The sequence below is a fragment of the Rhamphochromis longiceps genome, linkage group LG10 (genome assembly GCF_057381845.1).
Source record: "Rhamphochromis longiceps isolate RC_006_pf linkage group LG10, R_longiceps_female_GT1.1, whole genome shotgun sequence".
Taxonomy (NCBI): Eukaryota; Metazoa; Chordata; class Actinopteri; order Cichliformes; family Cichlidae; genus Rhamphochromis; species Rhamphochromis longiceps.
The window spans coordinates 2,787,192-2,814,673 of NC_140566.1; the positions used below are offsets into that span (position 1 = coordinate 2,787,192).

The following is a 27,482-nucleotide window of genomic DNA, read 5'->3' on the forward strand; positions in this document are numbered from 1 at the left end:
CTGCTCTCTCTTTCTAGTCCCTGTCAGGACTCTTGCTGCAGCATTTTGGATTAGCTGAAGGCTTTTGAGTGAGTTTTTAGGACTTCCTGATAATAATGAATTACAGTCGTCCAGCCTGGAAGTAATAAATGCATGAACTAGTTTCTCAGCGTCACTCTGAGACAGGATATTTCTAATTTTAGAGATGTTGCACAAATGGAAGAACGCAGTCTTACATATTTGTTTAATATGTGCGTTGAAGGACATGTCCTGGTCAAAAATGACTCCACGGTTCCTCACAGCGTTACTGGAGGCCCAGGTAATGCCATCCAGAGTAAGCATCTGCTTAGATACCATATTTCTAAGCTTTTCAGGGCCGAGTACAATAACCTCAGTTTGATCTGAATTAAGAAGCAGAAAGTTAGCGGCCATCCAGGTCTTTATGTCTTTAAGACATTCCTGCAGTTTAACTAATTGGTGTGTGTTATCTGGCTTCATGGACAGATAGAGCTGGGTGTCATCTGCATAGCAGTGTAAATGTATGCTATGTCTTCTAATGATGCTGCCTAAGGGAAGCATGTATAATGTAAACAGAATTGGTCCTAGCACTGAACCCTGTGGAACTCCATAATTAACCTCAGTGTGTGAAGAGGACTCGCCATTTACATGCACAAACTGGAGTCTATTAGATAGATATGATACAAACCACTGCAGCACAGTACCTGTAATACCTACAGCATGTTCTAATCGCTCTAATAGGATATTATGGTCGACAGTATCGAACGCTGCACTGAGGTCTAGCAGGACAAGCAGAGAGATGAGTCCACTGTCAGAGGCCATAAGAAGATCATTTGTAACCTTCACTAAAGCTGTTTCTGTGCTGTGATGAGCTCTGAAACCTGACTGAAACTCTTCAAATAAGCCATTCCTCTGCAGGTTGGAGATTGGCCTATAATTAGCTAAGACTGCTGGGTCTAGAGATGCTTTTTGAGTAAAGGTTTAACTACAGCCAGCTTGAAGGCCTGTGGTACATAGCTGATTATTAGAGATAGGTTGATCATATTTAAGATCGAAGAATTAATTAATGGCAGGACTTCTTTGAGCAGTTTTGTAGGAATGGGGTCTAAAAGACACGTTGATGGTTTGGAGGAAGTAATTATTGAAGTTAACTCAGAAAGATCAATTGGAGAAAAAGAGTCTAACTTAACATCAATGGTACTAAGAGTAGCTGTAGATAATATTACATCTGTGGGATGATTACTGGTCATTTTTTCTCTAATGATAAAAATTTTATTCGTGAAGAAGTTCATGAAGTCATTACTAGTTAACGTTAAAGGGATGGTTGGCTCAACAGAGCTCTGACTTTTTGTCAGCCTGGCTACAGTGCTGAAGAGAAACCTGGGGTTGTTCTTATTTTCTTCAATCAGTGATGAATAGTAAGATGTTCTGGCTTTGTGGAGGGCTTTCTTATAAAGCAGCAAACTATTTCTCCAGGCTAAATGATGATCCTCTAGATTTGTGACACGCCATTTCCTCTCCAGATTACGAGTCATCTGCTTTAGGCTACGTGTTTGAGAATTATACCACGGAGTCAGGTACTTCTGATTTGAGACCTTAGTTTTCACTGGAGCTACAGTATCCAGAGTCGTACGTAGTGAGGAGGTGAAATTATTAACAAGATAATTGACCTCTGTTGGGGTAGCGTTCAGATAGCTGCTCTGCTCTGTGTTGGTACAGGGCATTGAAGATGATAACAGTGGGTGGATTATATTCTTAAACTTAGTTACAGCGCTTTCAGAAAGACATCTACTTTGATAAAGTCTACTCTCCACCGCTGTGTAATCAATTATTGTAAATGTAAATGTTATCAGGAAATGATCAGACAGGAGAGGGTTTTCAGGAAACACTGTTAAATGTTCAGTTTCTATGCCATATGTTAACACAAGATCTAGAGTGTGATTAAAGTGGTGGGTGGGTTCTTTTACATTTTGACAGAAGCCGATTGAGTCTAATAACAGACTAAATGCCATGTTGAGGCTGTCATTTTTAGCATCTACATGGATGTTAAAATCACCCACAATAATTATTTTATCTGAGCTCAGAACTAAATTAGATATAAAGTCTGAGAAATCAGACAGAAACTCTGTGTAAGGCCCAGGTGGACGATAGATGATAACAAGTAAGACTGGTTTCTGAGTTTTACAGCTGGGGTGGATGAGGCTAAGCATCAGGCTTTCAAATGAATTAAAAGTCTGTCTTGGTCTTTCATTAATTAATAGGCTTGTGTGAAAAATTGCTGCCACACCTCCCCCTCGGCCTGTGCTTCGAGGTTTCTGGTAGAATGACTCGGGGGTGTTGATTCATTTAAACTAACATAATCATCCTGCTAAAACCAGGTTTCTGTAAGGCAGAGTAAATCGATTTGTTGATCAATTATTAAGTCATGTACTAACAGAGACTTGGAGGAGAGAGACCTAATATTTAATAATCCACATTTCACTGTTTTACTCTTTAGTTAGGATGTGGATACTGTATTGTTCTTTCTTTGTAATTGTTTATGTTTAAGTTGTTTGTTGCTGGTTTTTAGTTCGTTTTTTGTCTTTTTGGAAGCTGACACAGTCTCTATGGAGATGGGTTTTTGGGGGGGTAGCAGGAGGAGAGAAGCTGCAGAGAGGCGTGTAAGACTGCAGCTCTGCTTCCTGGTCCCAACTCTGGATAGTCATATTTTTGTCCATCCATCCATCCATCCATCTTCATCCGCTTTGTCCGGGGCCGGGTCGCGGGGGCAGCAGCCTAAGCAAAGAGGCCCAGACCTCCCTCTCCCCAGCCACCTCCTCCAGCTTATCCGGGGGAACACTGAGGCGTTCCCAGGCCAGCCGAGAGATATAATCTCTCCAGCGTGTCCTGGGTCTGCCCCGGGGCCTCCTCCCGGTGGGACATGCCTGGAACACCTCACCCAGGAGGCGCCCAGGGGGCATCCTTGTCAGATGCCCGAACCACCTCAGCTGGCTCCTTTCGATGTGGAGCAGCAGCTGCTCTACTCTGAGCCCCTCCCGGATGGCCGAACTTCTCACCCTATCTCTAAGGGAGAGGCCAGCCACCCTTCGGAGGAAGCTCATTTCTGCCGCTTGTATCCGCGATCTCGTTCTTTCGGTCACTACCCACAGCTCGTGGCCATAGGTGAGGGTAGGGACGTAGATCGACCGGTAAATTGAGAGCTTCGCTTTTACACCCAGCTCCCTCTTCACCACGACGGACCGGTGCAGTGTCTGCATTACTGCAGCTGCAGCCCCAATCCATTTTTGTCCATATTTCTAGAAATGAGAGCTGCTCCATCCAAAGTGGGATGGATGCTGTCTCTCCTAACAAGACCAGGTTTCCTCCAGAAGGTTTGCCAATTATCTATGAAGCCCACATCGTTTCTGGGACACCACTCAGACAGCCAGCAATTTAAGGAGAACATGCAGCTAAACATGTCACTCCTGGTCTGATTGGGGAGGGGACCAGAGAAAACTACAGAGTCCCACATTGTTTTGGCAAAGTTACACACCGATTCAATATTGATTTTAGTGACCTCCGATTGGCGTAACCGGGTGTCATTACTGCCGACGTGAATTATGATCAGCGACCTCGTGCTCCTGCTGGGGGGAGGAGAGAGGAAAAGGTTAGCATCGCCCATATTTGATAACAGCTCCTTAATTAGCAGCAGCATTGAATTTAGTTGAGTCAGAGTCATGTAGACAAGTCAGCAGCAGCATCAGTCAGGTGGTGATAAGCAGATTGGCAAAGGCTTAAATTAAAGATGTTTCCTGTATGTTTTACATAATCATAATTTTCCATAAAATGTTTTTTTCTCTGTACAGTTATTTAACTCCAAACGTAAAACTCTCATAACCTTGTTTGTGCCTGTAGGGACTCTGTTGAAAAGCGTCATCCCAGCCATCCGTCCCCGGTCCCCGTCAATCCAATCAGCCTTCTTAGCCACAGCCGACCTCCTGAGCACCACAGGAACCACCTGCCACCTGCTTCTGGAGAGCCTCAGAGGGAGAAGGAGAACAAGGCCAAAGAGAGGGAAAGGGAGCACTCGGATTCATGGAAAGACAACGGCACAGACGACCACAAGCTCAAAGACAGCCAGCACAGTGACAAGGACACGCCTGTCATCCATGACGGCCGAGCGTCGGAGGACAAAATGTCAAACAGAGGATCGGCGTCACCCTATGTCCGGCAGACCAGCTTGGAACGTCCCAACGGTGGCCTGACGAGGGATGTCCTGGAGAAGAAGGCGGAGCTGCCATACGAGCACCAGAAGAAGAGCAGTGAGGTGAAAGTAAAGGAGGAGAGGAAGGAGGAGCAGGATGGAGGCGCAGAGAGGGCCAGTGAGCACCTGCAACAGGCGTCCTCCACCCCTAATCTCCACCCTCCCTCCTCAGTGCCTGTGTCCATGGGCATGCCCGTTGTCCACCCCATCAACAGCATCAGCAGCCTAGAGAGAACTCGAGTCGTGGCGCCCTTTATGGGTATCAGTCCCATCCCAGGAGCTGACAGATTCCCCTACCCTCCCTTCCACTGGGACCCAATGAGAGACCCCTACAGGGGCCTGGACATTCACAGGCGAGACCCTTTGGCCAGGGACCTGCTGCTGAGGAACGATCCTCTGCACCGGTTGGCAGGGCCGCGCCTGTACGAGGCAGAGCGCTCCTACAGGGACCGCGAGCCTCACGACTTTAATCGCGACCACGCCCACCCCCTGGTCCTGGAGCAGAGGAGGGAACAGGAGCGCGCCCAACTGGAGGAGCGCGATCGCCTCAACATGCTCCGAGAGGACTACGAGCACGGGCGCCTCCACCCCGCGGTGCACCATCCCGCCCTCGACGGACACCTCCCCCACCCTGCCCCGGGCCTCATGGCCCCCGGACTCGCTGGCATGCACTACTCCAGGGTGAGTCCCTCAGCCGCAGCGGCAGCAGCTGCCGCAGCCGCAGCCGCAGCCACCGCCCATCAGAATGGTATTCTGAACAAAACGCCACCCACCGCGTCTCTGAGTGCACCGCCCCCACTCATTCCCACACTGGGCGCCCGGCCCGGCTCGCCCAGACGGACTACTCCCCTGGGCACAGATATCAGAGACAGACCGGCTCACAAAGACATCGAGGCGCGGTGAGGCGAGCAGACGCGGTGGCCCTGCAGCCCTGTGCCTCACCAACACTGAACTCACAACCAAGCACTTAGCTTTGGCAAAGCAAGACTGTAACATAGCTGTGAATAATTTATGTGGGCACACAGATGCCCATGCAATGAATCGTTTTTGTATAAAACTACAAAGAGACAATAATCATGGAACAAAAAAAGCTTTTTTTCAGAGATTTTGTTTTCCCGTTTTGCTCCAGCTTTCCGTGTGCATTCTTTCTCTTGTATAGAAAAGTGATGTGGAGTCAGAATGAGCAACTTTGGATTGTACAGGTACTTTAGCACTGAGTGTGTAGATAATGTGTACAGTCGCTGTGCTCGCCCTGTACGGATTCAAATTCATGGTACAAATATGCAAAAGAGTGTTTCGAAAGCTTTACTTTGACAGATGTAAATACAGGAGTATGATTCAGAACGTGCTTTTTGCAATTTCTTTATCGTTTGGTTGACGCAGGTGATTCGCATTGTACCAGATCCCCAGATTCAACTATGCAACAAATGTCTCGGTTCCCTTTCTGAAAGCTGGCCTTCAACACTACTGACTGCGTGCCACTGTGTACCATTCAAGGACTGTATTCTCTCCACAACGCAGACTTGACATTAACTTTGCGTCCGTGCTGACAGATGCAGCTTTAACTGATCCGCACAGGGTTTCAGATTTAACAAAAACAAAATGATTTTTGTCTTATAATAATCTGTGGTGACAATCCCATTGAACTGAATATTAAATTGTGATGTAAAAAGCCAGCAGCACAAATGTGTGGATGGATTTTTTTGTTGTCCTCTTGGTTAACACCAGTCTTGTTCTGGGGAGAATGCAGCGCATTAAACACCATGACGGCACATTAGCCCTAGCGGAGGAGTGTAAAGTACATGTTTCTGTTGGTCAAACAGTGTATTAAAGTGCTTTCCTAAGTTGTTGTACCTACAAAATCAAAATACAAAAAAAGCAAGTCTCAACCATGGACGGTTTGTTTCTAACAAGCAGAGATCTATTTTAGTAGTCCACTGAAGGTTTAGTTGTGCGCTTCAAACTCTGTGATATCATGTCGTGCAGTGTTTTTTAATCCAACATGAAATTGTCCACCCGAGCCATAGTGGTTAGTCGATACGTATCGCAAAAAGATTGTTCAACGAGAAACCTTTTGCTGTTTACCGTGTACAGGGGAAAAAACGAAGTCTTTCTAGATCGTGTACAATGAGAAAAAATGAAGCGACTGAATCTTCAGCATGCTCCTCATTTAAACTTGTGTTATGTAAATTGTGCCATGTTATTAAAAAATGTGTACTAACCCTGTGTTTGGGTGTTTATTTCTCCGCCTTTGCACAGACGCCATATGTGACGTGTCCTGGCCCCACTTCTCACCCACCAGTGTTTTTATAGCGCTACAGGTTGTGTGTGCCATTAATACTTCTTTTTTTAATCCTCTGTCACGTACAGCGTGTCACATCCCTGCTGATGTAGGAGAAAACTTGATGGTTACCCCAGAATTGTGAATCATGAGCAGATGCAAGAGTTATTGGCATTACACTGAGTAACTACAGGTTTGTGCCGCCGCCTCTGACTGAGGCGCGTGGGTGCGTCAGTCACCGCTGCTTTTCCTCTCAGACCTGCACGTATGAAATGATATAGGGCTACAGCATGGGGTAATTCAGCCTTTGGACCAGCAGAGGGCGCCAAACTATAAGAAGTCTTATGGCGTGGATGAAACTCTTTAGACAAACCATTACTCTGCGTAAGAGCTACCGTTTGACAACTACTGTCAAAGAAACGCAAGGTTGGCCTATAAACCAGCCTGAACCATATCTCAGGACCAACACATTCACACTCACACGTACATCTACTGAAGCCAATTAACATGGATGTCTTTGGACTGTTGAAGGAAGCCAGAGCCCCCATAGAGAACAAGAACAAGAATGAATCTTTCAAGTCATTTGATTAAAAATCGTGAGGTGAAAAGGAGACATGCAGCAGGGGAGTTTAGAGAAATCAAAGAAGCAAAACTTCACATTTAAGAAGCTTCAGAAACAAAAGCAGAAGGCAGCGGCTTGCAAACCTCATATTCACAACAGAACATAAGAAACCACGTCGAATATTTAAAAAGAGACTGTTTTTAGAGACCACTTAAATTTTGAATTTGATGACAGCGTCGTGTCTCAAAAACGTTTGGATGGAGAAAATTAAGCAGCACAAAAGAAACAGCTGGAGGAACATTTAGCAACTAATTAGGTTACCTGGCGTCGCATCAGCAAAAATGGGCAGATTTTCACCAATCTGCTAAAAAGTCTACACATTTTAGAACAATTTCAGAATTATGTTTCCCAACATGAAATTGTGAAGACTTTGAATATCATCTATATCATAGATAGAATAGTAGTATACGTCACATCTTCCATGGCCAGATTTTGTTATCAAGAGTCAGAAAAGCTTTTAATGAGACGCTGTTAGGCCCAAGCTCGTGATTAATGATGTGTGACAGCAGGGGGTCTGATAAATGGGATCCTGTGGTGTGATTTCTTTATCAGACTGATAACAAAGACATAATAAACCTGCTCCGGCGGTGTACAGAGTACGTAGAGGTTTTATGTGATGAAATCCTGACAGTGACTCAACATTAATCTCTTACTTTGCTCGTTAAAGTGAAAAACAGCTGAGAACACTTCTCTCCAACGACCTCCTGCAGTCTGAACTACATTTACATCAATTCACGACAGTGTTTTTGTGCAAACCTGGCTGCTAATAAGCTCACTGTGATTTTTATGGTTTCCAACAGAAGGTGCTCATTAATCCTGCCCGTCTAGACCAGTACGCACAAAACGGTAGATTTCAAAAGTTAAAAAGAAGAAAATGTTTGATCTGGACTCTTTCAGGACCCAGTCTTCAGTTTTCAATCACTAAAGTTCAAACAGGCAATTCTGGTATTTGGAAATGTGGAGCCAATGAAGTTTAACATTTATATATAAACTACACGTTGCTGTGTCAAATATAGTGCCATCCAAAAGTCTTGGACACCTCATTTCTTTATATTTTGCTTCCAAGGAGACAGAGTCTGGTCTTGAAGGTCTCTAAAGGCCTCGTTTTTAGCCTCTGAACACAAAACTGTGAACCAATGTTGTCTCTACATACGACCGGTGTTAGTGTAGTTCCAAAATAAGGAGTTACACTTCAACTCAGTTTTATTTACATAGCACCAAATCACAGCTGCAGGTACAGACTAACAATGCTAGAGAACAAACCCCAACACTGCTCTGCTCCCACCTTCCTCCTTCAAGCGCTGCTCTTTCGCTTTGTTTGCTAAAACTGCTCAATTTAAAATGCTGACGTGCTGCCTCACTAAGACTCCCGAAAAACAAATTCCAAATATGAAGCTGGCATCAGCAGAGTTGCTGGTAATGTTTTCTACCAGCATGCTGCTCGACCATCAAAACTCAAAAAGTGGGCCTATTTTATTTAGTAGAGTGTAAAATGTCTTAGTAATTAGGTTACACAATCAAATTCATATGGAAATGAAAACTGCATAAAAATTGAAGACTTTGGCTCACAAGATAGAAACGTGACTTCAACATAGTGAAAATATTATAATATTTGGCATCCAGTAGAGCAGTGGTACTGTAAATGTAAGGCTGGTGTTGACCAAAACTTCTAGTTAGGATAGGGATTTTTGTGTGTGTGTGTGTGTGTGTGTGTGTGTGTGTGTGTGTGTGTGTGTGTGTGTGTGTGTGTCTGTAGGTTCATATTGTTACAGGAAGGTGTTTCGGGTCCATGGAGTAACGCAGAAGAAAAGTAACGAGTAGGGAGTAATTAGGTAAAGTGACGTCTTGATGCACGCTCAGTCATCCAGGTAAGTAAATCCCCCAAAAGTTGATTCTGTTCATCTGGACGCAGCGTTTTCAGTGGTGCTGGTTTCAGTCTTTATGCAAATGTCCTGTTTATAAGGTTGAAACCTGCAGTCAGCTGAGACTGAAGACGTCACCTGGATGATGGTGAAATGTTTTTCCCACTGAAACATCCAGATGAACAGCATCAACCTTTGGGGTTGAGTAAAGTAACGCATTACAACAAGTAACAAGTGACGTCTAACACTTTTGCTTTTTTGAGTAACAATCTGCAAATATTCAAATAGAGTTTAGAAAGGACGCTTCCTTTAACACTGAGTAAATGCTGGAACCTGCACTGAAACAAGCCTCAGGTATGACCTGTATGTCCCCGCCTCTGCACTGATGGCCACAAAACTCTGCTTATGTAATTCACCTTTTCGACACAAGGTGGCATCAGTGCACACTGATGGACTGCAAGGTGAAACAAAGGGAGCAACAAAGGGCTCATCCACAGCAGATAGCACACACTGTGCCTGTCATCTCACGAGCAGAGAACCAGTTTGCCGAGGTCAACTTCCTCTGACCAATGCACAAATGCGATTTGCTTCAACACTGACAATCACGCATGCTGTCAAACCTGAAGAACAGCATTGCGTGCCAGACGCTCCTTGATTGACATTTATATCCTTTGTGAGCTTAAACACATGACAGAAACTAAGCAGGCTGACGGTCCTCGATCGTCAGCCTGCACTTAAGAGTTGTCTGTGTCGTAACTGGAGGCACACCTGTATTTGTACCTGAACCCACAGCAAACAGGAATCTGACGCCTCGGTGCTATATCTCAGTGTTACTGCAAACAAAGCCAGTCTCTGGGAAATAAGATCATATTTCATAAGAATAATAAAGCGATCCGAGAACCACACATTGCCCATCACCTGATCATACAAGCTCCACATCGTCTTAATCTCATGTAGCACCACACACTGGCTCTGGCTAACACGCCACCCTATTCCCCTACAAAAAAGAGGAAGGTTCAGTATTTTCTCCCCGCTGACAACACTTCTAATCACCTCCAAACAAACTTGGCTCGGTCGCTCCTAAAAATATTTTCCTGTTTGTAAAAAAGGAAAGGCATCCCACTCTCAGTGGTAATGTTCCCCTAGATTTTCCACTCCTCTGCTTAGAAAAAAGAAGAGAAAGCCTATAAACACGAGCCTACCAGTGAAGCTGTCTGTTCAGGATTAACTTAATGCTCAGCCTGTTCAAAAAGGAGTTCATTCGTTTGTCACTGTGAGTCGTTTCATGGTAACACAGCTGCTTGGTGGGGTAATATTACAAATCTGGAAAGCCTGAGATGAAAAGAGGAAGAGCTGCTCTCATATATATACATGCTGAACTGGAGCAGAGTGCACACAGCCCTCCACTGAACCCGAGGAAATGACCATAATTCTTCAGACATATGTGATCTTACACACAATCAGTGGAGCCGGTTAGAGCTTCTGTTTATAGTGAGGAGAAGAGGAGGAGTCAGAGGAGGATGCACAGCCTGGTCATAGCAGATAGATTAATAGATTCCCAGCATCATCATGTTGGACATAAGAGGTTTGAATAGCTGAATGACAGTTTGCTGCAATGGTGGAAAAATGCTATATAATATTGTCAGAGTTCCTGCTATAGTAAGACCAGCAGAAATACTCAAGTTGTCTTTCAATGTGTTTTTGGGCTTATGGAGGGTATTTCAGGCTTTCTGTGGGCGGCAATGAAAACAGGAGTGTTTTTACACAGCAGTGACCTTCAAAAGGAAACACACACAGCTGCAGTGTGGCAGAAGAAAACAGAGGAAAAAGTCTTTGTCACAACTGACGCAACCAGATAGCCGCTTTAGCAGCACTCTCAGACACACTGTGTTTTATTACTCCTACCTGCTCTGTATTCTTTCTTCACGCTGACCTAGATATCATATGACCCGCCCTAATCCTGCCGCTCTTTTCGACTGATTTCAACAAAGACAGGTTCGGATGACCTTCATGGGTTTGATGCGGCGGGGCCTCATTAGCAGTGAGATTCAGATCTGCCAGTGCAGACTGATGAACTTTAATTACTGCAGGAGCTGCTTCAGCTGCACACCAACGGTTCGGCCAGCTCGTGTGGAACATCCCGACTGAATGCAAAGGATGTACAGAGCTGATATTTGGTGTCTGGACTCTGACCTTCTTCGAGCAGAGCAGACACTGAACAGTTCTGGTCATAATAGAGAGAGCTGAACACCATCTGCAGTGTGAAACCTACTATAGGATAAGAAGAAGACAACAAGTGGCCTGCTGGGGGCATGCACCATCCACTGACATCTCATTTTAACAGTGACCTGGAGAGGAAGTGGAGGAAAGAAGGGTCACACCTACTCCTGTACATATAGTACATAACCAAACTCACAGTGTGTACATGTTAAAAAACAGGCGTGTAACTAGCAGAAATAATGACTTTAACTAGCAAACAGAAAAACAATCAGCTAAGATTAATGGTTCATTTTCCCTCCCAGACTTTTTGTCTTCTATTACTGGTAAACTGAACATCAGTGTGGGAAAAGAAACGTAAATGATTTTATAAAAGTCTGATATTTACAGACCACATATTTTTTATCAGATTGTATATTTGGGCATTTTATATATTTGTTCTGCTCTGTATCTCATTATTGTCACTATACAGATGTACAAAGGCATTCTATTCTATTCTGTTGTTACTGTTATAGTGGAAGCTCAAATTAATCATGGAAACGTTTTAATCCACTGTAAGGCAAAAGCTCAGGTTTCAAAAGGGAAAACAGCTACATGTGAATTTTTAGTTTCTCTCATACTGAGCAGAAAAACAGTGAATATACACGTGTGGCATGTGCAACACTTTGTTTTCAATGTGTAAATTGTGTCTCATTGTGCATTCACAGTGGTGCCGATACAGAAGAGACAGAAACTCAGACTGAAATAAGTTCATAATAATAACTTAATTACTTTTTCCATTCATTAACTTCATATGTAATCCCATTGAGGCAGCATGTAAACTATCCTAAAAGAGACTAATGGGCAGCCATTACAAATTTTACTATGAACCTTTGTGAGTTTCCTGCTATGACATGTCAACAAGACTGCGGTAAAAACCCAGTGAGCAAACAGACGTTAGCCTTAGAGTCAATGTGCAAGCACAGAGTCAACAGAAATTTCCTCAAACAACAGCAAAAGTTTGGCAAAGATCCACGTTATGTTTCTGTTCTGCAGCACCAACACATCTCAAAGCTCCTGTCAGCCCATACACAGACAGTTCAGCCTGCTACACTGTGCCAACAGGTAGCATCTACACGGCCCTGCAAGCTTAACTAACACCAGTAAGACAGCAGATGTTAGCAACCTCGAAATGAGAAAGAGTATCTAAGATGCAGGAATTTTAGAATCAGAAACAGGTGGACACTTTGGAAATAAGACCTCCTGAAGTTCAGTTAATTTAGCAGTGGTCCAAAAACATCTGTTACCTTTACAGCGACAGAAGTGAAAATAATTATCACTTAATGTTTAATATCCTGACTAAATTACACTCTATCAATAACTGAGGCAATCACCCAACATCCAAACTCACAAGTTTATGAACTGGTAAAACACCTGCAGAATAACCCACAAGATGCACCACTGGCGTCCCAGTGCCAGTTTGATGACTATACTACATTTGTTTTAAATCACAACAGCTGCCCCAGCGCACTGTTTATGGTAAACACCGTACAATAACACAGAAAACCACAACAATCAGACGACCCTCTATGAGCAGGCGTTTGGTGACGGTGGGAACGAAAAACCCGCTTTTAACAGGAAGAAACCTTCAGCAGAACTGGGCTCAGCGAGGGGCGGGACAGAAGAGGCCCTGTGAAGGAGAGCCAGAGATGAATAATAACTGATGAGTCAATGCAGAGTGATTCATAAAAATGTTGTTTTCAAAATGAGATGAGGCCTGATTTCAGCTGTGTCAGCTGAAGAATTTTAAATTCAGTTCAACTATGAAGAGAAGCTGAGATGGAAGACGTTTGTCATCACTCTCACTGCAGCATTTTGGACCAACTAAAGGCTTATCAGTGAGTTTTAGGACTTCATGATGATAATGAATTATAATAGTTAAACCTACAAGTAATAAGTAGTTTCTCAGCATCACGCTGAGACAGGGTGTTTCTAATTTTAGAGATATTGCAAATGCAAGAAAGCAGTCCAACATATTTGTCTAACGTGCACAGTGAAGGACATATCCTGGTCAAAACCGACTCCCAGATTCATCAGTGTTACTGGAGTCAAAGGTCGTTCCACCCAGGGGAGGTATCTGGTTAGACTCCATGTTTCTACGATTCTTAGGGCTGAGTACAACGACCTTTGATCTGAACTCAGAAGCAGAAAATTAGAGGTTGTTTATGCAACTAACTGGTGCATCGTTTGGCTTATGATGCAGTGAAAATTTATGCTCTGCACCTGAAGAACACTGCCTTATATTGGTCCTAACACTGAACCCTGTGGATCTCCATTATTAACCTTAGTTTGTGAACAAGCTGCAGTCTATTAGACAGATATAATTCAAACCACTGAGCGCAGTACCTTTAATGCCTACAGCGTGCTCTAATTACTGTATTAAAGCATTATGTGTTGTGATATTTTGATACCACGGTAGCATTTACAGGATATTGCTTTGTAGTGAAAACTGTTACTCAATAAGGCCCATTTACTAGTTGTTTTTCTCTTTCTCTCTGACCCAAGAATTGATGTGTAAGACTCACAGGCTGGTACCCCAAGGTCGAAAATACCACAGAGACGAGACCACTTCCTTACTCCCATCCTCCCTTCTTTATCTCTTAGAAAAAGGCTCGTTAAAGGCCAGGTGGTTTGTTTCAGAATTCACTAATGAAAGAACTCTGTATTCTATGTCTAGGAGTGTATTTTGCTGGAATGATCATAAATTGTAGCTGAACTGATAAACTACACAAAGGATACTTCTTTGCTCAGAAGGCAGGAAGACGTTTCCTTATTTGGTCTGTACCGGTTTGAACTGAGAATCTGCTGACACACGAACCTTTTTCCTCTATATAAGCTGTTGTATGATAAATAAACCTCTGAGTCAGTTTGGAATGACACCTAGAACGGTCTCCGCGTCTTCTTGTTCTTCTGAACTGCTCCCGGTACTCCGGCCGGTACCGTGATTGCCCGTTGATCATGCATGAGAATATTTTAATTTTGTTATATGTTAAAGGATGAACTCTGCTTATTGGTGCCCATGCCTTAGGAGGAAAAGCTCTATCTACGGACAGAGATATCCTTCATTATGTTTAACTGCTGTCATAGGGACTGTTATGTTCTCTTATAACTTAACTGGTAAGTAACGACGCCTTCTTTAGTCGTAGGAATTTACTTTAATAACCAGTCTAAGGAAAACAAGGCGCAGGCATATCAATGCGCGCATACACCACACTTTGTGTTCTACACTCAATAACAGAAAGTAGTGCCACAAACTATAAACTGATTTTACTAAATACATAACAGGGACATAAAGCTGTGTGTCATCTGCATAGCTGAGTGATGCGGCTGAGAGAAAGCATGTATATACTGCGACTTCATGCGTCTTAATTTCTCAGCTGGAACAGCCTGAGGTGGTGTAAGTGTTAGCTGTGCTGGTGCAGAGGGAACTGGGATCGCCCCATCTCCTTAAATCAGTAACCTGACCTTTGCCCTGACTGTGGCCACACAGGAAACATGGAAGCACACGCCAGCATTGATATATATGAACTCACACATGGACAGGCACTGAGAGACTCACACACGTAATATATCACTGACATCACTGTGGTAATAACAAAGATGACCCCAATCATCAGAAGGAGAAAAGAAGGGAAACTGTGGCCCGAGGCTACATTTTATTGTTGGCCTCGATTGTGCCCTCCCGATGACACGGCATTGGAGCTTGATCACCTATAATAGAGTCCGGCCGAGGTTCAGATTAAAAGTACAAATCACATTGTAAACGACTGCGGCGAGCTGTAACCTCCATCTTGCCGTGTGAGGTTTTAACTGCAGTGCTCCCGATTCCAATCTCTCAGCTTCAGCCAAGGGAGATAGGAGATAACGGCACAGGGCTGGGACAAAAGATCAGAGGTACTGGGTGACTGAAGATCTAGTACAGTATTCAGGGAGGATATTAAACCAGGAGTCGTTTCTCTGAGCACGCCATTTGATCTGGCGCTCTCACTGTTCCTTTGTCCTCCACTGCCATATGCTTCAGTGATGAGGACCAACTCTGAACATGGTTATTTTCCAATGCATTGTGCGGTTAAGGAACTTCGTTTTTGTTCTTGCCACACACAGTGATCTCCCTGCCAGTAAAAATGTCACATGTGCAGATGAGCATCACTTTACCGATCCATGAAGCTCACCAAAATCAGTCCAGAGAGAGCAGAGAGAACAGGATCTTGAGGGAAAAAACATGTTGTTGGACTGAGTGCAATCTCAGCGTGAATCCGCCTCTGCTCCCCTTTCCTCCCTTGAGCACAGAGGGGAAGGTCATTCATCAAAAGTCACATATTAGTCATCCAAATGTGAGCGGCATGCGGTCGAAAATAGTGACCCAAGATGACGCTGAGATGCAGCGTGTGCAGACGTCAACCTTTAAACGGATGACTCCGTATCGACCAAATGGCGAGGCACGGATGCGTGGAGGATGTGGGAGGGGGCAATGGTTGGTGTACCAGCGGTCTCTTCCTCCAAGTCTGACAAATGAGTACATGCCAGCTGGGTGGGCCCCACGAGAGATCCAGGCTGTCGGTGGGCACAGCAGACAGGGCGGGATGACTGGCTCAGGTTGCGACTCAACTCCCTCTTCACAGAGCATCCTCCGCGGTCTCCAGCCTCGGCGTGCGGGTTGTTCAAGGCGACATATGGCTGAGAGCTGTGGCTGTTTGCATGGTGACAAATTGATGTTGCGCCTCCTTTTCCCATTCCCGTTCCTCTGACATGGCACGGTGACATGCATTTAAAGTTCAGGCTGTCAGCTTTAGGTGTATTTTCACATCCAGTATCCCACATGTGTGACATTAATATTATGACCATTAAAGTATGAGAAGGTGCTGGATTTAGAGCGTGAAGCTAAAAGCTTCTGAAGAGTGCTGCAGCATTGCACGTACGACTTAAAGCTTCCCGTTTTGACATCAGGGAGAATCCAGATTCTGTATCCATCAGAATACTATAGAGACCAAAACGCGAGGGGGGCCACGTCCAAAAAGGGCTGAACTCCTCAGTCATTCATCCGACGTGGCTGTAAAAGCTTACTTTCACATCATAATCTGTGTGCCATTTTTGCATCCAAAGTGCTAAGAGCGTCGAGCCAAAAACTTAATGTACTGCTGTGCCGATGGAGCCGACTCTTCACATTATGCATATTCCACCATCCTGCCCAGAATTCCCCCTGCAACCCTCTCCCAACCTGAGGGAGGTTTCTAAAAATGGCAGAAAGCTTAGCGTCTGTGACAGGAGACATCACGCGGGAGGATAGCGACTTTGATGAGACCTGTGCTTTTAGAGGCCTCTTTTGTTAGCAGGCAGATAAATCATCCCTCTAGCAGCCAGCTTAGACTGTATACAACCAGATAAGGTTGCCAAGGAAACCCTCCTGGAGAACCAATGAGGGTTTTTTTGGTGTTTTTTTTCTGCTGTACCAGCCTCCTTTATCTGTACAAACAATTAATACCTTAGCCAGGCAGAAGGTGGGGGGAGGGCCGGGGAAGTGGGAGGCAGGCACAAATCCCCAGGTGCTCAGTGCACCACCACTCTCTCCCCTCAGCTATGTGAATGAGGACAAGAGGTAAAAAATGCTACAAATGGATATTGGGCTGGAGGAGACTGATGATGTATGACTCTTTGTACATTAATTCAATGAGAGAACAGCGCTTATTCCATAAATCTCATCTCTACACGTGCACTAGCACACATCACTAATGTCCTTTTAATGAATGTTTGGAATGCGCAGCCATAAAAGTGCCATTACATCCAGTCACGTCCATTTGTAAAGGTGGCTGAGATTGCGCTGGTATCAGTGCAGCTGCACACACTCCGATGTGCACAACTGCTGGGGAGCTATTAGGTTCCACGGGAGACTCGGACTCGCCACAGATCAATGCTCCGTGGCCCTATCTGTTACTGACATCCAATTACAGCGATGGACGTCCACTTAGCAGTGCTGCTAAGTGCTTTAGTCTGGTTATTGACTACCTGCCCACAGCCTGCAAGCGGTGTAGCCTTTGGCTAATAATCATCTATTGATCCATCCGCATGTCAAGATCACCAGCATGTTAAGTGTATAAAGAGGCTGAGGACAGTGATTGCAATAGAAAGACGCGACACCAACATGTGTGCCTCAGCTGTTACCCAGGCGTTTCACATCATTCAGCATACTTAATTAGGAAGCAAATTTTGCACAAGTTTGATTAGTGCAGGCTTGCAGTAAACGTAATTACCCACCACATTAACTAAGGGAGGAAATTGGCTGTAATTGAAAAAGCTAAGCAAACACGGAAACAAATGGCAAAGATGCCAGAGACCGAACGGCGCAACCAGGGAGTGACGATGAGTCGATGTAAGCGGCGCACAGAATAGGTGGGCTCAAACCTCTGCGTGTTTATTCTGAGCTCGAACGGCGTGGAGTGGAAATGGCAGGCGCAATCGCCGCCTGCCTGCTTCTTTGACTAATGGCGGTCATTAAGCGGTTAGAAAGTCACCTCACCTGGTGTAAGGGGTGGAACTCAGCGACTGCCTGAAATTAATCACAATCAGCTGGACAGGAGACCGGGTCCCCAGTGAGCGCGCTGCTGGACGGGAGATAAACGTTTTAGTGCTCAGAGAAACAAAAAACGACAACAGCCAAGCGTTTCCTTATTTCATGGACTTTTATTATTCAAAAATAAAGCACAAATGATACACACACAAAAGAAAAGTGGTTTCCACGCATGTGCAAACCTCAAAAGTAGATCTTCATATAGTATTAGCAGGTTGATTTCAAAGCTACTGTTAGTACGGTTAGTAATATTAGTTATTAATGTTGTGAGCACAGAGGGGGACAGTAGCAGGAGCCCCTCTGTGAGCTCTGTACACTTTGCCAGCAGGTGAAGGGTCTAAAGAGAATCCTACAAGGGCCCACAACAAACTCCCCTCAGCAACACATCAGCCAGTTCTCTCTTGCACACACAAACCTGCACACAGAAGAGTGTTTAAGTAGATCTGACAGATGTAATTCTTTGTCTAGACAGGCCCACATCTCACTTTTCTTGGTGTTACATCAAATCTGCAGTCCAGGGGCCAAGACTTTTCTACAGCTGTCACCTCCTCTTAGATACTGGGATTCACACACGAAAACCTGACGCACACGCTCTCTGCACTAACCCCCTCCTAGATATAGATTTGTCAAGCACAGCAGAGCATCACAAACATCCATATAGACAGTGTCGTCTTTACATCTTTCGTTTTGTTGCGATTAGATAGGGTTACTTTGACAAAATATTTATACGTACAGCCAGAGCCATTTAGCTGTTTTGTCTCTTTTCTTAAAAAGCACATCAATTACTGAGGTTTAAAATGAAGTTTAAAAAAAAAGAACAAAATCATGTTTTTGGAATTAAAAAATAGGTTTAAGACAGTCGTAAAGGTTTTGCAAGCCGTGGGAAAAATCGTATGAGGTAAGTGGGAGTGGGACAACAGAAGGTACAAAACAGGCTGCGTATAGATTATTGTTCTTCTGATGTCGTGGCACTGGCGGCCATGCAGGGCGATGTTACTGCACCAGTGGCAGACGCGCTACAACGCAACTCAACTGGGAAAACAAGGCACGATAGAAGTCATCATAACTGAGCTGTGAGGAAGTGAACGGAGGAGAAGTTGTAAGGCTAAAACGAGGAGTACAATAAGGCGTCAGAGTGAAAAGAAACGCTTTTCCTGCTAAATTACTGCCTTTATTTTTCTTAGAAAATAGAAGATGAGATTTTTGGTCTTCCAAATGGTGGAAGAATGGGAATTAAATAACCGACGTCACTGTGGCAACTTAAACCGACCGACTGCACCAACGTTCACAGGATCTGAGAGCAAGATAAACTTGGACTGGTTATAACGTAGACACACAGAATATTCACCATTTGTTTCTCTGTGTGGGAACTGTCTTCATCCTGCTTTACATCATTAAAAAACATCTTAATTAAGCCACAAAAGGTTTCACATTAACCACACAGAGAAGGTTAATTAAGATACAGGCTCCTTGTAATGCACCTCAGATACAGAGGACTGCATACGTGGCAGCTCTGAGGGGGGTGAGCTACTACCAATGAATTCAAACTTGGTGTTTAACCCGTTCGGGACGCCTACACGTCCTTTGGGTGGTTAAAGGCCTGCGGACAGTCAAACATAATCAGCGCCGAGTGCTCGGTGAACCTTGTTGTCCAGCGGCCTCCGTTATTTCTCTACACTTCTTCAAAGTTTTCTGGAGAAGAGTTGGGGGATGGACACTGCTCCTTTTCAAGCTCACTCAAGAAGCAATAATACACCCAATCACAAGATCTGCTCGGCTGAACCTCCCCCTCGCCGCCAGCCAATCCTGTCCACCCTCAAATCCCCGGCCAACCCCACAGTGGACAATTCAAACAACAGAAGAAGCGTTGGAAAGAAAACGGCTGACCCACATAAGCAGTCGGTGCACTCGGTGCAGGGATTAAACCAGATCTGTGACTTTCCTCCTAACGAGCCTCTCTGAGGAGTGAAGACTGGATCAAACAGTTATTTAGTATTTTAAAGAAAGCAAATGAAAGAGAAACTTATACTGCCTCACAGACACACGCTCACGCACACACAGCTGTAATTTTATACATGCATGCATACAGCTGTACAGCAGGCCACTCAGGGGCCTGGATCTGTTTTAAACATACAGTACAACTCTACAGCAGGGGCCATGTATGTTTAAAAAACAGACAGGAAACAGAAACTAAACAAAAAAACATGCATATATACAATAGATATTTACTTTGCCGGTCTGCTTTATACCCACGCTAACTTTACGTCCAGGAGACAAAATTCATAAAAGTTTTTTTGTATGTTTTTGCATTTGATAAAAACTTCATTTACTCTGTTGTGCACAACTCAAATTCTCTTCTCAGCACCACAGCAGAGCCGGGTCTCCATAAGCAGAGAATATTCCCGTATGTAAATAATAAAGAGCTAAAAATCAGGCGAGTGCATCCATCCCAGCTTTTGTCCCGCTTCCTTCCGTTCCATCCTCTCTTTGCACAGTCCTTTCCCGTGAAGACGATCCGCTAGACGATTGAACCGTCCCTCGTCTGGGCAGGAACCATGACAGGGATGCCCCCCATGCGACTCAGGTTGTAGCCGGCCATCTTGCCGGCCGAGGGCGGCAGCACCGGAGCCTGGCTCGGAGGCCTGTCGTACTCCTCTGATGAGGGAATCTTGTCGTACTGAGGCTTCAGGGCATACTCGTGCAGGTTGGAAGGCGACATGGAGCCCAGTGAGGAGCGCTGGCTGGCCACAGTGAAGCTTCGAGCAGTTGAAGCGCGACTCTTGGGAGGGGGCACATCCTCTCTGAGGGGGGGAAACAGACAGCAGCATGTTTAGACAACAAACCTGGAAACTCGTCATCATGGACTTGGTGTCAAATACACTGAGAATGATTTTGTGATGCCCTGCAAATCAAGAGAAAGTCCACAGGTAGGAACAGCGAGGAACATAACGAATCGACTGCGAGTCATTTAAAAATGAAACATGACTTGACTCGATAATAAGGGCAAATAATTGAAGTCAGCTGGTCAGGCATCGTCTCCGCAGCTCAGTCACGCCGACTGCGAAAGCCTGGAGAGACTGAGCCGAGCATCCAAACACAGCCATGCCCTCGACTCCCTCTGCCACCACATTAACAGCTAATAAGCAGCAATAATCCAGTTAAATGCTCAATCAAACTGAGCCTGAGGGGCCGGCGCTTGTTTAGTCCGTACTTTCATGCTGTGGCGTTTCAGCAAATGTGTGTCTGCGTGCGCGAGACAGGACTGTTGGTCTAATCCTTTGTGTCCTACAGCGCGAGCGGTGTCACATTGTGGTGTAAGACCGATTCAGTCCACGGCAGAGCGATGGTGCAGAGCCCACAGGCCGGACGAAGAGTCGGACGTCGAGGGGAGTTAGAGTAGGTGGCTGTGGCGGAGGGGGGGGCTGAGGGGGAGGGCAGCCGGCAGCAACACGAAGAAGGACGCACAGAACGAACAAAGCTTTCAAACTGATTACCACAGCTGTTTATTTGAGGAGGGGTAAAAAAAATAAAAACGCTGAGAGATAAAAACCATTTCCACGGTCGTTGTGTGTGTGTGTGTGTGTGTGTGTGTGTGTGTGTGTGGATGACTACTAATCATGCTACACGCTGAGCCGACACCAATAATCACAGGTTACCTATGGCATTTTCGGCGCCCCCTGTAATCCAACATTACGTAACCTTGACACGCTCCACCTCTCACACCAAACACTAGACAGTAATACAAAATATTAATCCATCAGATTGGAGCTGTGTGCATCTGAGGGCCAAATCTCATCGAGTACCTTATCTCGTTGCAGATTTCCTTCTCGTACTTTTTCCTGTTACGGGCACGGCAGAAGCAGAACAGGATAATGGCGATGATGAGGAGGATCAACAGGACAGCGATTATGGATCCCGCGACGATGCCGGCAGTATTCGGGACTGGACGACACAAAGAAGGGAGAGGGTTAAGGTGCTGGGTGTAGCAGAGTACTCGTGAGTCATAACAAGCATGTCATCCTAATCAGGCACATAAAGCACATGAAACACACGAAACGTGCTGAACTGAACAAAATATCCTTGTTGGCATCCATGTGATGGAAACTGTGTTTGCTGACAGCACATCTGGGTTTCCAGTGAAATGTAAACAAAACCATAGCGTGGTGTTTGACGATCAGAAGAACGAGTACTTCATACACACTCTCATTAACACACACACACGCACACACACAGACACACACTGTGGCTCAGTGAGATTTAACAAAAGCTGCGATGGAGAAATCTAATAACATCATAAATGAAGGCTCCACGTTCCTGCACGGCAGCAACACGTCGCTCTAATATTCCGTCTTTCAAAGGCAGAATTCATCAGACTTTGCACTTGACTGATGGTTGACCTGCTGACCTGGCAATCCGTTTCCTGTTATAATAACCTTGGAGGCTTTTCATGCACTCACCTTTACTTTGTATGTTGAGGAAAACTTTTCATAATCTAGTGACACACGCTACAGCAACAGCAGTTTTCCCACAAACACTTTTTACACTAACATTTAAAAAGAACAAACCAATAAAAACAAGACAACAAACAAAGCCCGACTCAACTGCAAAACAGGACAGAGTCAGTAGAATAAGTAACAGTTGTCCTGTAAGCAAGAAGATTATTTGATCAGTAATAAAATCAGCAACTTTTACTGAATATCAACAAAGCAAATAAGCACAGAAATTAAGGTGCAAAGTGTTTATATATAGGATTTACATCACTGACGTCCTCCCCCGTGTTTTAAAGATTTACAGACTATTCTACAACTTGATAAGAGGAAGAATGACATCGATCTATAATTATGTTATAAATACATTTTAATGCCATGGTGACCTGTTTTTGTCTTGAACAAATAGCACGTCGTCATATTCACCATCCTAAAGATTCCAACAAGATGGTCGGTGTTGATTTTTCCTCCTTTTTTAACAGTTTATACTGTTAACATAGGTCAGGGTGGGGAACTCGGCGTCCTGCAGGTTTTAGATCTCACCCTGAGTCAGCACACCTGAATCAACTGTTTTCATTACCAGGCCTCTGGAGACCTTCGAGACATGTTGAGTAGGTTGTATAGCCGTTTAAATCAGCTGTGTTGGATCAAGGACACGTCTAAAACCTGCAGGACACCGGCCCTCGAGTTCCCCACCCTTGATGTAGGTATAAACGCTGTCCTAAAAGCGAGAGCAGCTCACGGGGTATAACCTTGGGAAAACCTTTTAAACTTCTGCTCCGACTATTCCAAACCTGATCATTAAACACCAGAATACAGGGAGCTCTACATGTGAAATGGACTGAATAGACACTAATTAAGACGGTTGGGTACTCACTAGCTGTCACGCTGAGATCGAGCACGCACTGCTCGGCGCCAACGCGATTGGTAGCGGTGCAGCGATACGTGCCAGATGCACTGGCAGATGCATTCTTCACGTTGACTGTGCCTGACACAGGATCTAAACAAACAGTGAAAAATGACAGAGTTAAACACAAACAGTTATGTGCAGGACCTTTGAACGGTTTGACCTTGTAAAAAGCTGCATTACCCAGCACTGAGGAGGCGGGCAGCACTTTGCTGCCAGTAGTCTTCTCCCAGCTGTATTTCATGGGTTTGCTTCCTGCATCAGATGTGCACCTCAGCACAACGTCTTTGCCTTCATGTGTGGAGCCCTCAGTGTAGCACCTGGGCTTGGACGGCTTCTCTGTGGAGAGCAAAGAGGCAGAGGAAGCCAACCCAGTGATTTTCCAATCTTACAGTGTGCGTCTGTGTATTGTGTAGCTCTAAAGTTGAGTTTCCTCCCTCACTCAAAGCAGCGCCCATCTGACAAATTAGAGCAGTAATCAGAGTAATTGATACATCTGTAGTTATTAAGAGCTGTCACTCAGGATAATCGTGTGGAAGAAAGGCGCTGCGTCAGTGGACACGCAAGCACACGTGTGCTGTCGTTCAGTCGGGGTGTTGGTAAGAGATGAGACTGATTCGAAAACAAGCCCAGACACGCGGTGAGTGAGAGGAGGGAGAGAAAGTGACGGGTAATGTTTGGACAGAGGAAATCTAAGGCCACAGACTGTGCTCTGTGTTCACTGTCAGGACGCCGACTTCACGGTGCTGTAATGGCGTCTGGAGCGGGGCTCTACAGATCTGAACCAGGTGCCAGGCGGGAAGGGAGGAGCTTAGCAGGCATAACCATAAGGATTAACAGTACACTGACAGCACTGAGTGCCCCTCCCGATCTAATAAACAGACAGGGCGAGGTTAGAGGGGGTAAAACAGAAAGCAGGAGAGCACACATGAAGCAGGTGCTAATGGACAGATGGTAGAGTGATGGACGCCAAGGCTGCGTGGCTCCCAAGTCTCTGGCCTGCACTTTGCTGCAGACACACATTCGCTCGCACACACACACACACACACACACACACACACACACACACACACACACACACACACACAGTAAATGTCAGTGAGTTATGACATTTTTAAAAGCGTCTTTTAAAGGTGAAAGTCAAGTCAACACATCTGAGCGTTGAAACGCACAGCTCCTCTTTTTTTAGGGCTTCTGTCCTTTGAGCCGATTTCATTCTCCTGAATGATGAGGTCAAAAGGAGGCTGGAAGAGCACAGAGACAACGCGATACAGGCGGCCCTACTGCGTTAAATGAACAGATTTATTATGTGCACAAGGTGTGTGGAAAAGAGAAAAACAGATCTTGGTATGCATTACAGACAGGAGATGCACCGCTTCACAAATAACTTTGCTAAATGTGGAACGGTAAAGTGAAATATAAGCGACTCGCGGGCCAGGCAGACTGAATTAATGAGATCGGCTGTTGAGCTTTGAGCTGGATGTGATGAGGATTGTCTGAACACGGGCAGGGCCGAGTGATTGGCTGCCGAGAGCATAGGCGGGGCCTAGTCAGAAACAGTTGTTAGAGATGCTGACGTGCAGCGCTGAACTGCAGGTGGGTACTCTCCTCCTGTTAACTTCAATGTCCTGCTGCAACCGGAGGAGAATACACAACGAGGCATGCTACCCTGTGCACAGCACCTGGACACCATGTACACTGCAGGTGTGAGCATGTGTGCGCGCATGGCAGCGATCGTGACAAACCACGGCAAAAACCCAGTAGATATACTCAGGTCGGCTTATGTTCATGCACACAGACACACATGTGCACGTCTGCCCTGCTCTTGGGGACCATCCACCTCGTGACAACATCAACCTCAAGGTAAAATGCAGAGCAGGCAAGATGTCCTCACCTCTCCTTTTAACATCCTCTACCCCTGGGGTCAACAACTAGCAGCCTGTCAGCTCCTGTAGCCTCGAGCGGTCTCTCAAACACACACAAGCACTCGCAGCTAAAGCTATCCGGATTTCAGCCTCACTACATGTTTATTCATTAGCCGATGCCCTTATCCACAGCAGCTCAGAATGAACAAGTCAAATGATTAAAATAAGGAGGATAGCTAGAACAGCAGCGTACGTTTCGTTAATACTTTAACAGGAGGCAGTGTAACTGTAACAGATCTGTAGAAACAGGTGGATAAAACACAGCAGGTTCATGCATCATAAGATCAACCACTGCCTGTGCTGCATGCAGCCTGTTTCATACGACACTAGGCTGTTTTTTTCAAACACTAACCAAAATTTCAAACAAATGAGAATTTAAAAATCTCCCTCACTGGTGAAAAATGTAGAAGCATAGCTGGCAGGAGAAGCTATCACAGCATATGCGCAGTCAAACGTATTAGCGACGACTCAAGCAGTGACTAAGTTTTTCTGTTTGCCCCCCCGAAGGCCTCGTCGATGCCTCTCGAGTCAGATGCTGCCACATTTTTTGGCCAAATTATCTGCAGCATTCACCCTTTATTAGAGAACTGCTTTGTGCTGCAGCATCACAAGTTTGCTTCTCACCAACTCGTGTTTTTCTGGTTGAGCTAGTCGGTGCGGTGCGCTCGCTTTTCTTCACGATATCGCGTCAGCGGGAGAGGCAGCCATTTCTGGAGCTCGTCCTATCTTTAGAACAGAAACTGTGCTGATAACAGAGCTTCCACAGCAGCTAAATACACAGCTTATCCCACAACACACACACACACACACACACACACACACTAGTGTTACACGTGTAGGCTGTTTTTCCCCACATGCAAATAGCGAGCTGGTTTCGGGAGGCGATTCACTTTCAACATCATTTAGCTGCCTGACTGACCAGTGAGGCCACTGTGAGTGTGTTTGCCTCGGGACTGAATCGTCTGACTTATACAACTATGATGTGTCACCCATCTCACTCTGTGCAATAAAAACAACAGCTGAGCGCATTCACTTCCTTTCAGCCTGATTTGTAACAGTGGAATTTTTCATTAATTAGCAATGCAGTCGCTAGCTCAGCCGTTAATTAAGGTTTCTAAGTGGAAAAGCATAACTTTTCCTGACTGACGTTATAATTGTACAAAGCAGGTATTAAAATGGGTAAAATACAGAAAAAAATATTTTCGAATGTCTGAATAATCCTTTTAGACACCATCGCGGCGAGCGTAGGGGCAATGCTCTACAGCCACAGGGAAGGTCATGCTCTCTTAGGAAGGATTACATCAAAACAGCCAAAGTGGACAAAGGGCGTATGATCTGCTGCGTTTCCACAGCAGAGGCAGAGAGAATTGACCCTGTGAGGGAAAAACAGTGCTAGGACACTGCTAGCCTGATGCTAATGTGAGCGTCCTACATACCCATAACAAGCAGCTGCATTTTCTTGTTGCGGACACCAGGGGCCTTCTTCACTTTGCACTGGTAGGTGCCGGTGTCCGTTGACTTCACCGTTAGAACGTTGATTGAGGCGTCGCCATTCTTCGGATCGGGCGAATTGAAGTGGACCCGACCTTTGACGGGTGTATCGTAGTCCTCGTAGGCTCTGTCGCCAGAGTACAAAATGATCTGTTTTGGAAATAAAGCAAAGGAAAGATTCACATTTAAACCAAAGAAAACATAAAACAGACTCTGCTAGAAAAAGAAAGTGAACAAAGCCGCTGAGACGAAAGTTGTTTACTTCCTGCAAGCATTGGCTTTGTTTACTGAACCAGCTGAAATGCACAGAAGCAATAAAGGACAGTCTCTTATCTCTGCGCTGCACTTCAGCCTGCCAGCCTCTGCTGTTTTGCCCTTTCTGTGCGTAAGAAGAATGAAGGTGGAACAAACAAAGCCAGCACTGTGGAGCTAAATCAACACCTGCTGTGTCAACAAAGCTCCCAATTCTATCCAACCACTTCACCACACACACGCACACAACTGTCTGGGTCTTGAAAGCAGCAAGGAAATGCCTAGAAATAAAGGCCAGGTGGAGCTAATGAGAGGCTTTGTAGCTAGAAGTGGGCAGATAGTGGAGGGGGGGAACAGAAACACACAGAAAAAGAACAGAGGCTACAAGAAACACAAACAATGAAAAGAGTTTTCAGTCTCTTTCACAGACGCTGGCATCTTCTACACATTTCCATGGAGACAGTCATCAGCAGGCTTTTCTGTGCCATGATCAACAGCAGACACAGCAATACCCCAGAGTGGAGACGAGCAGAGAGAAAGTTAAGGCGGCAGGAGGAGAGGAGGAATAATGAACCTATCAGAGGAAGCAGAGCA

At 45.2% G+C, this 27,482-nt stretch overlaps 3 protein-coding genes across 14 annotated transcripts in view; 2 read left to right on the forward strand and 1 right to left on the reverse strand.

Moving 5' to 3' along the window:
• Positions 1–6,461, forward strand: part of auts2a (activator of transcription and developmental regulator AUTS2 a) — a 372,946-nt gene extending 366,485 nt beyond the window's left edge. For all 11 annotated transcript variants that reach the window (XM_085419859.1, XM_085419862.1, XM_085419861.1 and 8 more), the window contains one exon: positions 3,892–6,461. In XM_085419859.1, coding sequence (XP_085275985.1) covers positions 3,892–5,143 — 1,252 coding nt within the window. In that variant the 3' untranslated portion in view covers positions 5,144–6,461. The remainder of the gene's footprint in view (positions 1–3,891) is intronic.
• LOC146660124 (uncharacterized) overlaps positions 1–27,482 on the forward strand; it is a 220,847-nt gene that overhangs the window by 87,695 nt on the left and 105,670 nt on the right. The window lies entirely within an intron of this gene.
• cxadr (CXADR Ig-like cell adhesion molecule) overlaps positions 17,920–27,482 on the reverse strand; it is a 42,490-nt gene continuing 32,927 nt past the window's right edge. The window contains exons 3-7 of the mRNA XM_085419845.1: positions 26,582–26,786; positions 23,404–23,559; positions 23,191–23,313; positions 21,630–21,768; positions 17,920–20,627 (exon numbers count right to left, since the gene is read on the reverse strand). Of these exons, the coding sequence (XP_085275971.1) occupies positions 20,345–20,627; positions 21,630–21,768; positions 23,191–23,313; positions 23,404–23,559; positions 26,582–26,786 (906 nt within the window). The 3' untranslated portion in view covers positions 17,920–20,344. The remainder of the gene's footprint in view (positions 20,628–21,629; positions 21,769–23,190; positions 23,314–23,403; positions 23,560–26,581; positions 26,787–27,482) is intronic.